The sequence below is a fragment of the Pristiophorus japonicus genome, chromosome 6 (assembly GCF_044704955.1).
Source record: "Pristiophorus japonicus isolate sPriJap1 chromosome 6, sPriJap1.hap1, whole genome shotgun sequence".
NCBI lineage: Eukaryota > Metazoa > Chordata > Chondrichthyes > Pristiophoridae > Pristiophorus > Pristiophorus japonicus.
The window spans coordinates 120,248,056-120,261,630 of NC_091982.1; the positions used below are offsets into that span (position 1 = coordinate 120,248,056).

The 13,575-nt window shown below is 42.0% G+C and overlaps 1 protein-coding gene across 1 annotated transcript in view; it reads right to left on the bottom strand.

Moving 5' to 3' along the window:
- Positions 1-13,575, bottom strand: part of wdr44 (WD repeat domain 44) — a 116,118-nt gene that overhangs the window by 20,813 nt on the left and 81,730 nt on the right. The window contains exons 9-13 of the mRNA XM_070883157.1: positions 9,782-9,888; positions 9,303-9,454; positions 5,608-5,746; positions 3,775-3,836; positions 2,949-3,065 (exon numbers count right to left, since the gene is read on the bottom strand). Of these exons, the coding sequence (XP_070739258.1) occupies positions 2,949-3,065; positions 3,775-3,836; positions 5,608-5,746; positions 9,303-9,454; positions 9,782-9,888 (577 nt within the window). The remainder of the gene's footprint in view (positions 1-2,948; positions 3,066-3,774; positions 3,837-5,607; positions 5,747-9,302; positions 9,455-9,781; positions 9,889-13,575) is intronic.

Sequence of the window (13,575 nt, forward strand, 5' to 3'; positions counted from 1 at the left end):
CATTAGAAAATTTCCAATTAAGTTTTCATCCCTGCCACAGCACTGAAATAGTCCTAAGCAGAGTTAGAAATGACATATTCTGTGACTGTGATCGATTACATCTCCTCAGCCTCTTGACATGCTCAACCACACCATCTTTCTCCAACTGCTTTCCACCATTCCAATCTTACCTAAACAATCGTAGCCAGAGTATGTCCAGCTATGACTTGCACTACCTCGAGTCCCTCAAGGATCCATTATTGACTTCCTCCTTTTCCTCATCTGCATGCTGCCGCATATCTATTTCACCCATAGACATGACATGGGGAGAGCTGTGTAAGCTGATGACACCCAGCTGTACATCTCCATCGCCTCTCTCCACCACTTCCCATGTTGTCAGACAGCAAGTCAGACATCTAGTCTCGGGTGAGCCACAAACTTGGGAAGACTGAAGCCACCATTATTCAGTCTCTCCCAGAAACTCTGCAGCTTTGCCACCAATCCCATCCCTTCCCAGACCATTGTCTCGGGCTGAACCAGATTGTTTGCAAACATGGCATCCTATTTGACAGAGCTGAGTTTCCAATCCCATATCCTCTCCATCACAAAGACCAACTACTTCAACCTCCAGAACATTGTTTTCCTCCACCCCTTCTTCAAGCGAGCTGTTGCTGATGCCCTCACCCATGCCTTTACTGCCTTCAGATTAGACTTTTCCAATTCCCCCAGTCGGTCCTCCATTCTCTATAAAATTCAGCTCATCCAAATCTTTGCTATCCTGCACCTTGTGCTTGCTGACCTACATTAGTTCCCCATCTTCCCCAATGCATACAGTTTAAAATTCTCGTTCTCATTTAATCCCTTCATGACCTCACTCCTCATCTCTTGGAACCTCCCCGAGCCCAACAGGCTCTCCCGAACTCTCGCTTCTCTGACTCCAGGCTTTTGTGTAATCCCACTCCCCTCTACCTACTTTTGGCAGCAATACCTTCAGCCACATTCTCGAATTCTTTCCCTAAACCCCACCACCTCTCTCTCTCCTCCTTGAAAGACCTCCTTAAAACCCACTACTTCAACCAAGCTTTTTTGTCTCGTGTCCACTTTTTTCTTCGCGCCTCAAGTGCCTTGGGGTATTTTTTTTCTACGTTTTAGATGTGCCCCAGATGATATCCTACACACAGATTCACTTCCCTCAGATAAGTGTTTATGCAAAACTTTATAAGAACATAATAGGAGGAGTAGGCCATACGGCACCTCGAGCCTGCTCCGCTATTTAATACGATCATGGCTGATCCGATCATGGACTCAGCTCCGCTCCCCATTACCTCTTATTTATGTCTTAAATTTATTCAATGCCCCAGCTTCCACAGCTCTGAGACAGCGAATTCCACAGACCCACAACCCTCAGAAGAAATTTCTCCTCATCTCAGTTTTAAATGGGCGGCCCCTTATTCTAAGATTATGCTCTCTAGTTCTAGTCTCCTCCTTCAGTGGAAACATCCTCTCTACATCCACCTTGTCAAGCCCCCTCATAATCTTATATGTTTCGATAAGATCACCTCTCATTTTTCTGAATTCCAATGAGTAGAGGCCCAACCTACTCAACCTTTCCTCATAAGTCAACCCCCTCATCTCCAGAATCAACCTAGTGAACCTTCTCTGAACTGCCTCCAAAGCAAGTATATCCTTTCAAAAATATGGAAACCAAAACTGCACGCAATATTCTAGGTGTGGCCTCACTAATACCCTGTACAGCTGTAGGAAGACTTCACTGCTTTTATACTCCGTCCCCTTTGCAATAAAGGCCAATATTCCATTGGCCTTCCTGATCACTTGCTGTCCCTGCATACTAACCTTTTGTGTTTCATGCACAAGTACCCCCAGGTCCTGCTGTACTGCAGCATTTTGCAATCTTTCTCCATTTAAATATCAACTTGTTCTTTAATTTTTTTTCTGCCAAAGTGCATGACCTCACACTTTTCAACATTATACTCCATCTGCCAAATTTTTGCCCACTCACTTAGCCTGTCTATGTCCTTTTGCAGATTGTGTGTGTCCTCTTCACACATTGCTTTTCCTCCCATCTTTGTATTGTGAGCAAACTTGGAAGAAGGGACCAAGTGTAACGTAGCCAAGTCGTTAATATAGATTGTAAATAGTTGGGGTCCCAGCACTGATCCCTGCAGCACCCCACTAGTTACTGATTGCCAACCAGAGAATGAACCATTTATCCCGACTCTCTGTTTATTAGCCAATCCTCTATCCATGCTAATATATTACCTCCAACCCCATGAACTTTTATCTTGTACAGTAACCTTTTGTGGCACCTTGTCAAATGCCTTCTGGAAGTCCAAATACACCACATTCACTGGTTCCCTTTATCCACCCTGTTCGTTACATCCTTAAAGAATTCCAGCAAATCTGTCAAACATGACTTCCCTTCATAAATCCATGACGACTCTGCCTGACCGAATTTTGCTTTTCCTACTGCTTCTTTAATAATGGACTCCAATATTTTCCCAACCACAGATGTTAGGCTAACTGGTCTATAGTTTCCTGCTTTTTGTCTGCCTCCTTTTTTAAATAGGGGTGTTACATTTGCAGTTTTCCAATCTGTTGGGACCTCCCTAGAATCCAGGGAATTGTGGTAAATTACAACCAATGCATCCACAATCCCTGCCGCTACTTCTTTTAAGACCCTAGGATGCAAGCCATCAGGTCCAGATTTATCTGCCTTTAGTCCCATCATCCTACCGAGTACCACCTCCTTAGCGATTGTGATTGTGTTAAGTTTCTCCCCCCCTATAGCCCCTTGACACTCCTGTTGAAATATTATTAGTGTCCTCTACCGTAAAGACATAGAAAATATTTGTTCAGAGCTTCTGCCATCTCCATGTTCCCCATTACTAATTCCCCGGTCTCGTCCTCCTTATATATATGAATAGTGTAGATGTGGACTATTCCTCTACCTTTGACCATGAAAGGTCCAGAAGATCAGCAGTATGCCCCTTGTATTTACAAAATGGGTGCTGCCTAAATGGTGCATTTTTGTCTTCAGGATCAGACTCTTCTGTTCCGCTGTATGCCTGAGAAACCAGAGCAAAGAAAATGAAAGTTTAGTTTGATTTTTAGAAAGCAAGCTCTTCTAAATACCACACATTCAGATTTTGTTGACTAATGTTTTAAAAGGACATTAATATTCGTGTGCAATATTGTAATTTCACTTACAAATTTACATTCCTCTCGCATTATTACCTACATTAGTGAATCACTGCTCGAAAAGTAAAACAAATCACTTTAGTGGATAATTTTATACCAGTTTTTAAAAAATACTTAAATTAAAATTAACAAATCAATGCTGTAATATCAAGTCAGATGGAGTAACAGATGCAACATTGAGCCTAGCGTCCAATGGTCACTGCACTGATTGAAACTAAGCGCCAGACTGCAGCTTGGTAGGATCATAAAGCTGCAGCCTCTCTACTATTTAAATTAGCCATGGTACAATAGGTAGGAGCATCACTGCACGGATTCTCTTTAACCAGAAATGTTCTCCGAGAGCTTGATAAAACATAGCTCCAAGTTAGTTTACTTCCATGATGCTGACTGCTTTAACACAAAACGGGGGTTAAATTGGTCTTTGGCACTTGTGCAAAATGGGTGACAGTAAATTGGCAGCCTGTTTTACACCCTGCCCGATTTTATCAATCGGGTGCTACCATTGAAGACCAATTTCACCAGCATCCCCCATGTTAATTTTGCCAACAATGTGTAGTATTTCTATGTTATACATACCGTGTCGGTGTCAGATTTTGAAGAGCTCAAGCTTTCTTGTGAAGGGGATGGTGACACACGACCTTAATGAAGTTAAAATATTGTTAACCAGGGAGTAACTGAAGAACAAAATGTCAATCTCTTTTGAAGCAATAAACTATCAAACCACACAAAGACATGGTTTTTTTCCCCCTCAATCCACAATTCTTTCAGAATACTCCAGCTATAACAATGAATCCATATGAACTCCACAATGACCAGGAAACCAAATGAAAATCACCTTGGCCTGAGTGGTCACTGAAAAAGTTGTAGACGCTGCTTTTCCCAAATCCGTAGCTAAAAACCTGGCTCCACCTTGCCTACACTCCCAGACCGCTTGCACTCCAGCACAAAGACTGCCCCCGGTTTCCTTTGCCTGCTGCGTGGGATCGGAGTCAATGAACTGAGTTTTCTGTATAATGCAGACCATACAGGTTCAGTTTTCGGATTCTGCTGGCTTCAAAAAACCCAGCACAAACTAAAAGATTTCTTCCTCGAAATTAGCTGGCGCAAAGACATTTGATTGAACAGCAAATTCAATGTCCTTTTTCAAAAATAATTGGTGTGTTCGAAACATTAATAAAGTAACAACTTCTCTGTAAGGACCTTCTTTCATAGCCAACAAGATCAGGACACAAACAGGCTTTTCCAATTACAAATTACCTGGACAACAGTGATTACACTTCAAGATGCAGTATAATGGGGATAAATGTGAGGTTATCCACTTTGGCTGCAAAAACACAAAGGCAGAATATTATCTGAATGGCGGCAGATTAGGAAAGAGGGAGGTGCAACGAGACCTGGGTGTCATGGTTCATCAGTCATTGAAGGTTGGCATGCAGGTATAGCAGGCCTTCATAGCTAGGGGATTTGAGTATAGGAGCAGGGAGGTCTTACTGCAATTGTACAGGGCCTTGGTGAGGTCTCACTTGGAATATTGTTTTCAGTTTTGGTCTCCTAATCTGCGGAAGGACATTCTTGCTGTTGAGGGGGTGCAGCGAAGGTTCACCAGACTGATTCCTGGGATGGCAGGACTGACATGAGGAGACTGGATCAACTGGGCCTTTATACACTGGAGTTTAGAAGGATGAGAGGGGATCTCATAGAAACTTACAAGATTCTGACGGAACTGGACAGATTAGATGCGGGAAGAATGTTCCCGATGATGGGGAAGTCCAGAACCAGGGGACAGAGTCTTGGGGTAAGGGGTAGGCCATTTAGGACTGAGATGAGGAGAAACTTCTTCACTCAGAGTTGTTAACCTGTGGAATTCCCTACCGCAGAGTTGTTGATGCCAGTTCATTGGATATATTCAAGAGGGAGCTAGATATGGCCCTTACAGCTAAAGGCATCAAGGGGTATGGAGAGAAAGCAAGAAAGGGGTACTGAGGGAATGATCAGCCATGATCTTATTGAATGGTGGTGCAGGCTCGAGGGGCTGAATGGCCTACTCCTGCACCTTGTTTCTATGTTTCTAAGAGGTACTTCATTGGTCCAGAGTCGATAAATGCAAGTTTGTTCTTTCTAAAATTCAAAGTGACTGGCAAGTTTCACCATTCAGTCCCTGATTATTCATTTAACCTTCATTTCATTACTGTCAACATCAAGGCATTTGAAGGGCCATTGACAATCAAGATTAGGGAGTTGGAATTAGGGATAGAGAACCCTGACAATGTTTTCTCCCTGTTGATTACCAAATTATCTAGGGAACAGAGTACAAATGTGTACGCAGGCTAGTTCAAATTGGAACTCCCCTAGTGCACTAACCAGTTTCGCCGCCAGCCCACGAATGCCTCATTTTGGGAAAAAGATTACCTTCAGTGTTGTATTTCATTCTCATATTGTTGAAGTAGTCCCAGGCATTTTTTAAAACCCATATTCGTACAACATTATCTTGACCAGCTGTTGCAAGTAAACGGCCACAGTGTGAAAATTTCATTGTCCACACAGCCCCCTAAAAACAAAAATTCATTATTTCACCATATCTCCTTTAATACATAGCATTCAAAAATGTTTCCTTGCCTTTTAGAGCATGATAAGGTAGTGAGTTTCTGTTTATGAACCAACTTTTTTTGCAATACTCCATCACCAGTAATGTGGCTAGCAATTCAATAACTAGCAGAAAACTACTGGGACGACAATGTTTTGATAGCAACATTTTACTAATTGTGTTTTGGTAAGTTAGCCACACTTATAAATAATGCTATCAGAGCTTAGAAAATTACATTTCTCACAGCACAAGGGATGGGGACAGCTCTGAACAGTAGCAAGTTGTACTTTTTTTTGTAGTTACAAAAATTACACACAATTAGTTTGATCATTACAAAAGTTTACCAGCAAAATATCATTCAGATTAGTGTACAATTCACAGCCCTAGGAATACTTCCCAAAGTCTCAATAAAGTTGTGCCTTGCATACACAATTTTATAGAACATTGCATCTTTAAAAAAAAATAACAAAAATGGAACAATTAGAATTACATAGAGAAGTTGATTATATTATTAGCCTTTTCTCCCCCTTCCGATCTCCTCTTCTGGAATTTTTTTATATGTTTTGGAATCTCCAGATTTGACATGTTTATACTGTAGTATATGGGGGAGAAGAGACTGTAGATTTCATCAATCAGGCCACTAGCATATGTTCTAAACAAATAACTGAACTATTACCATGGCTATGTATTGACTACACAACTGAGGTTTCAAAAAAAGCCATGGGACTATTGTAGAGGATGTGGAGCAACAAGTACCTCCCATGTGCAGTACTCCCTATAAAGCCAATTCGTAAAAGGTCATTAACATATAGAAACATAGAAATTTACAGCATAACACAAGGGATTTGGACAGTTCAACAGTAGTAAGTTGTACTTTTTTTTGGTAATTTCGGCCCATTGTGGCCGCGCCGGTCGGCAAAGAGCCCTTGTTCAGCAGCCCTGAACGTTACCTACCTATCAACCTATGAACAATGAACAAAGAGCACCCAGCACAACCAGTCCGCCCCACACAAATGCGACACCCCTTACACAAACATTCTACATTGCACCCCAACCGGAGCCATGTGATCTCCTGGGAGAGGCAAAAACCAGATAAAAACCCAGGCCAATTTAGGGAGAAAAGAATCTCGGAAAATTCCTCTCTGGCCCATCCAGGCGATCACCCTGGCCGTGTTAAATTCGCTGCAGTACTTACCATCGTATCTGCGCCAGCCAAGAGGTTATCCAGTCTAATCCCAATTACCAGCTCTAGATCCGTAACCCTGCAGGTTACAGCACTTCAAATGACAATCCAAGCACCTTTTAAATGTGGTGAGGGTTTCTGCATCTACCACCCTTCCAGGCAGTGAGATTCAGACCCCCCACGACCCTCTGCGTGAAGCCCCCCTCTAAACCTTCCATCAACCACCCTAAAACTATGCCCCCTCGTAATTGACCCTTCCACCAATGGAAATAGGCCCTTGCTAGCCACTATATCCAGGCCCCTCAACATTTTGTACACCTCAATGAGGTTTCCTCTCAGCCCCCTCTGTTCCAATGAGAACAAACGCAGCCTATCCAATCTGTCTTCATAGCCAAGATTCTCCATTCCAGGCAGCATCCTAGTAAATCTCCTCTGCACCCTCTTTAGGGCAATCACGTCCTTCCTATAATACGGAGACCAGAACTGCACACAGTACTCGAGATGTGGCCGAACCAGAGTATTATACAATTTAAGCATAACTTTCCTGCTCTTGTATTCTATGCCTCGGACAATAAAGGCAAGCATTCCGTATGCCTTCTTAACCACCTGGCCTGCTATTTTCAGGGATCTGTGGGACAAGCACTCCAAGGTCCCTTTGTTCATCTATACTTAAGTGGCTTACCGCTTAATGTGTATACCCTTTCCTTATTAGCCCTCCCAAAGTGCATTACCTCATACTTCTATGAATTAAATTCCATTTGCCACTGCTCTGCCCACCTGACCAGTAGATTGGTATCCTCCTGCAGTCCATTTATTTCCTCTTCATTATCAACCACACAGCCAATTTTACTGTCATCTGCAAATTTCTTAATCATACTCCCTATATTCAAATCTAAATCATTGATACCACAAAAATCAAGGGACCCAGTACTGAGCCCTGCAGAACCCCATCAGAAACATCCTTCCAGTCACAAAAAAAATCAACCATTACCCTTTGCTTCCTACCTCAAAGCCATTTTTGGATCCAACTTGCCACTTTGCCCTGGATCCCATGGGCTTGAACCTTCATGACCAGTCTACCATGTGGGACTTTATCAAAAGCCCTGCTAAAGTCCAGATATACCACATCGTACACATTATCCTCATCGACCCTCTTGGTTACCGCCTCAAAAAATTCAATCAGGTTAGTCAAACACGATCTTCCCTTAACAAATCCGTGCTGACTGTCCCTAATTAATCCTTTGCCTTTCCAAATGTAGATTTATCCTGTCCTTCAGGATTTTTTCCAATAATTTTCCACCACTGAGGTTAGGCAGACAGGCCTGTAATTACTCGGCCTATCTCTTTCTCCCTTCTTAAACAAGGGTACCACATTAGCAGTTCTCCGGCACCATGCACAAATCCAAAGAGGACTGGAAAATGATGGTGAAGGCCTCGGCTATCTCCTTTTACTTCGCTCCGGGACCGGGGACTTATCTAATTTCAAACCTGCTAAACCCCTTAATACCTCCTCGCTCACTGTTTTTCATCCAAAATTTCACATTCCTCCTTGATAGCAGTATCTACATTGTTCCTTTCCTTTGTGAAAACAGATGCAAAGTATTCATTAAGAACCATACCAACATCTTCTGCCTCCACACAAAGATTACCCTCATGGTCTCCAATAGGCCCTACCCTTTCTTTAATTACCCTCTTGTTCTTAATATATTTATAGAACATCTTCGATTTTCTTTAATTTTACTAGCCAAGAATTTGTCATGCTCTCTCTTAGCATTCCTAATATCCTTTTTAATTTTATCTCAGCTTTCTATATCCTTCCAAAGATTCTATAGTATTTAGCTGTCGGTATAGGACATAAGCTTCCCTCTCATATCTCCAATGAAAAGGATGTCTCAGCACGAGTTACATAATAATTGGCATTGAGAAATTTACATTGCTATTCAGTGCAAGTTATCCTATTTGCATGCAGTTTAAGTATGCAGGTAACCAGATGCTGGCGTGCTTTAATGTACGAAGCTGCCGTACTGAGTGGCAGAATTTTATCATGCTCACTTAACTCCTAATTTGGCCTACACTGCCAGTTGCGTGTATGGAGAGCAAAGGTGTATAAACAAAAATTAAGTCTGGCTGCGTTCATATAATTCCTGGTCTTGGATACAAAACAGTATTCAAACAAGCCTGGGAGCTTTCTGATATCTGCCCATTTGGTTGTGGAATGGTGCACATAACAAAAACACATTAGTATGCAGGAGCTACCGTCATTAGTAAAGAGCAACTAGCAAAGTAATGCTGCCTGTGCATCATGTCACATATAAAAACAGTTTTAAAAAAACTCACCATGTGTTCTCCACTTAGATCCTGAACCACTTTAATTTGATCAAAGTCATAAGGCCCTTTGAAGCCATGCGCTGCTTTAAACTTAACAGGTCTTGTGTAAGGCATCCCCTCGTCATCACTGGAGGAAGCATCATCTTGATCCATATGGAACACTAAAGATAGCAACAACTGACAATTTTACAGCAATAACACATTCAACAGAGATGATGTATTGTTCAAGACTGTGATGGTACTACTTTGAATTACGAAGGCTAAGCGTGTATGGACATGTTCAATAAGCATTCTTTAAATTCACTCGTCCTTCCCATGACCCCTTACAGGCCACTTCTATACATTGTCTGACAACCAAGAGGATGGACAGCCCAAATTAATTAGTATAATTGCGACAGGAACCTACCCTGCTGAATAGGCACATTACAAGACAACAATCCTGATCAGCTCTTAAATAAAAGGTCAAAGCAGTAATACTTTAAACTTACCTTCATCTCGGACACTCTTAACTTTATTTACAGCTTTTTCACCATACTCTTCAGCAAGGTGCTTGGCTCTCTTCACCGATTTACCCAAAAATTTCTTCAGTTGATTACTGGAAAATAGTGACATTTATCAGACAAAAATATGCCTTCCAGATCTCCCCATAATGTTCAGGAACTATCTGTCCAGAGACTAACAGTCCAAAATGTAACTAGCAGTTAAACAAGTGAGGTTTTAATTTTGATATTGAACTGCAAAAATGAATAAAGGTTAAGATAGTCCATGGATGTAGTGCTTTGAAGCAGGCTCAATACCTCAATTGGGGCACTGAAACGGCCTTCAATTCCTTTAAAATCTGGTTATGCACTTACAATTTAAGAGATGGCAAGTTTGCAAAGAATGTCATAGGATAAACCTCCTAAATTTTAATGGTTTTGGGTAGGAGGTGCTCAAGAGGAAAAAAAACAGGAGAGAATAGAAAAGAACCGCTGTTTGCTTGCATCTGGTGGATTGGCAATTTAATAATCACTTTCTCTCCAGGAAACTTCTCACTGCTGCTTGGACAGCAGAGTAAGATTTTTCCAGAATCCTGAGTGTGGATGACGTTACACCTAAATTTACCCAGAAGCTGCGAGATCTGTAACCTAAATAAAGCACTTTTAGTAAAAGTAGCCCAACACCACTGCACACAGGCAGACCACTGCTTTCTAGTGGAGGATTAAGAGAATGTAGCAGCTATAAACTAAATAAATTTGATTTGATCTGTTTGATATCAAAAGCAAAGCATACTGTTTTACACAGAATGAGAACACCAAGATGGTTACAAAGCTGAACTGCATAGTGTCAAATTTAAGGTTGCAGTAGTACAACAGCTACAGGACTCAGGCCACATCTGTGGAGTATGCGCAGAGCAAAGTTATACTATCAACCGCGCATAGCAGCAGATAACATGGAGCCTACCAAAAAGAGCTCTCCACATGTATTACATAAAATCGCATACAATCTAGAGCACAGAAACTGGCTGTTTGACCCAACTACACATGGAAGCAGAGGGCATGGCTGAGAGTACTTTGTATCTGTCTTTACCAAGGAAGATGATGCTGCCATAGACATAGTAAAGGAGGAAGTAGAGGAGATACTGATGGGATAAGAATGGCTAAAGATGAGGTACTAGAAAGGCTGTCTGTACTTAAAGTTGAGAAGTCACCAGGACCAGATGGGATGCATCCTAGGATGCTGAGGGAGGTTAAGGAGGAAATCTCGGAGATACTGGCCATCATCTTCCAATCCTCCTTAGAAACAGGGGTGGTGCCAGAGGACTAGAATTGCAAATGTTACACCCTTGTTCAAAAAAAGGGTGTCAAGATAAACCCAGCAACTACAGGGCAGTTTAACCTCGGTAGTGGGGAAGCTTTTAGAAACAATAATCAGGGACAAAATTGTCACTTAGGCAAGTGTGGATTAATTAAGGAAAGCCAGCACGGATTTATTAAAGGCAAATCTTGTTTAACCAACTTGATTTGAGTTTTTTGACGAGGTAAGAGAGGAGGTTGATGATGGCAATACGGTTGATGGATTTCCAAAAGGCGTTTGACAAAGTGCCACACAATAGGCTTGCCAACAAAGTTGAAGCCCACAGAATAAAAGGGACAGTGGCAGCATGGATACGGAATTGGCTCAGTGACAGGAAACAGAGTAGTGGTGAATGGTTGTTTTTCGGACTGGGGGAAGGTATACAGTGGTGTTCCCCAGGGATCGGTACTAGGACCACTGCTTTTCTTGATGTATATTAATGACTTGGATGTGGGTGTACAGGGCACAATCTCAAAATTTGCAGATGGCACAAAACTTGGAAGTGTAGTAAACAGTGGGGAGGATAGTGATAGGCTTCAAACAATATAAGACAGACTGGTGGAATGGGCGTAGACGTGACAGATGAAATTTAACGCAAAAAAGTGTGAAGTGAAGCATTTTAGTAGAAAGAATGAGGACAGGAAATATAAATTAAAGGGTACAATCCTAAAGGGGTGCATGAACAGAGACCCCAAGGGGTATATGTGCACAAATGTTTGAAGGTGGCAGGGCAGGGCGAGAAAGTGGTTACAAAAGCTTATGGAATCCTGGGCTTCATCAATAGAGGTGTAGAGTACAAAAGCGTGGAAATGATGAACACTGGTTCGGGCTCAGCTGGAGTAGTGTGTCCAATTCTGGGCATCGCACTTCAGGAAGGATGTGAAGGCCTTAGAGAGGGTGCAGAAAAGATTTACGAGAATGGTTCCAGGGATGAGGGACTTCAGTTACGTGGATAGATTGCAGAAGCTGGGGTTGTTCTCCTTGGAGCAAAGAAGATTTGATAGAGGTGTTCAAAATCATTTGAGATCTGGACAAAGTAGAGAGAAACTGTCCCCATTGGCAAAATGGTTGAGAACCAGAGGACACACATTTAAGGTGATTGGCAAAAGAACTAAAGGTGACAAGAAAAAAAAAATTACACAGCAAGTGGTTATGATCTGGAATACACTATCTGAAAAGGTGGTGGAGGCAGACTCAATTACGGCTTTCAAAACGGAGTTGGATAAGTACGTGAAAGAAAGCATTTTGCAGGTTTATGGGACGAGCTGAGGTGCTCTTGCAGAGCCGGCACGGGCTCAACGGACCGAATGGCATTCCTCCATGCTGTAACCATTCTATGATTCCATAATTCTATGCTGGTGCTTATACTCAACACAAACCTCCTTGAACTGTAATTACATCTTACCACCCTGCTACCATATCCCTTTATTCCTTGTCTCATGTTTGCATAAAGCCTCCTCTTAAATGCGTTTGAATGCAACAACTTGTATTTACATAGTATATTTAGCAGTGGTAAACATCCCAAGAAGCACTACAGGAGAGCAATCAGACAAAAATTGACTGAGCCAAAAGGGGTGACTGAAAGTTTGATCAAAAAGGTAGGTTATTCAAACTGCTACAAGACAGCATCCTGGAAAATGTCCCATTACGTAGCTTCACTGCCGAGTTATTTTGCCACTTTTGCGTCAATGGTAAATCCGGTGACATCAACACTGAAGTGGCTGTAAAACTGCAGCCTGGCGGTGGTATGATTTATGTATTATTGAAGAGGAGGGAAAGTCTATGGAGGAGTTTCTTTTATTCATGTACTAAGTTTGAGAATACATTTTTATTTTCATGGCATTTTACTGTAATGAGGAAAACTCACTAGTTAGGTCTACCTCCTTGCGAGCCCACCGCAGTGAATTATGGTAAACGTTCCGTGAAGTCTTGCAATGGCGCCACTGCAAACCACAGAGGGTGAGAGTTCAAACCAGGCTGAGGTTTGCTCTGGAGCCACCCATGGAGATACAATGAACAAAAGCGTAGTTTCAAAGGGTTGGGTTGTTCTGGAGTGCCCCTCTGGCCATTTAGAAGTACATGCCCTGAGCGGTTTGCAATAGAGCCACTCCCGAACACTCCTTGCAATGAACAGGAGCAGACCAGAAGCAAGACAAAGGGACCATACTCAAATGTTGGCAAGAAATGGACAAAATATGGACTTAATTTCTTCTAAAAAAAAATAGGAGCATTTTGAATAAAATGTATATGCCCAATTCTTAATTAGTCCTGATCACGTTACTGCCATATTAATGTGCTGCAATTCAAGGATTCCTTGCTCTTTTTAGTACACACACAGTGGAGAACAGGCTGTTCGTATTCAGTGATGATGTAGAACAGGCTCTTGCATTATGCTACCTAACTTGGCCAGAGGTAATGTATATTTAGATTAATTTTACTTTATGTT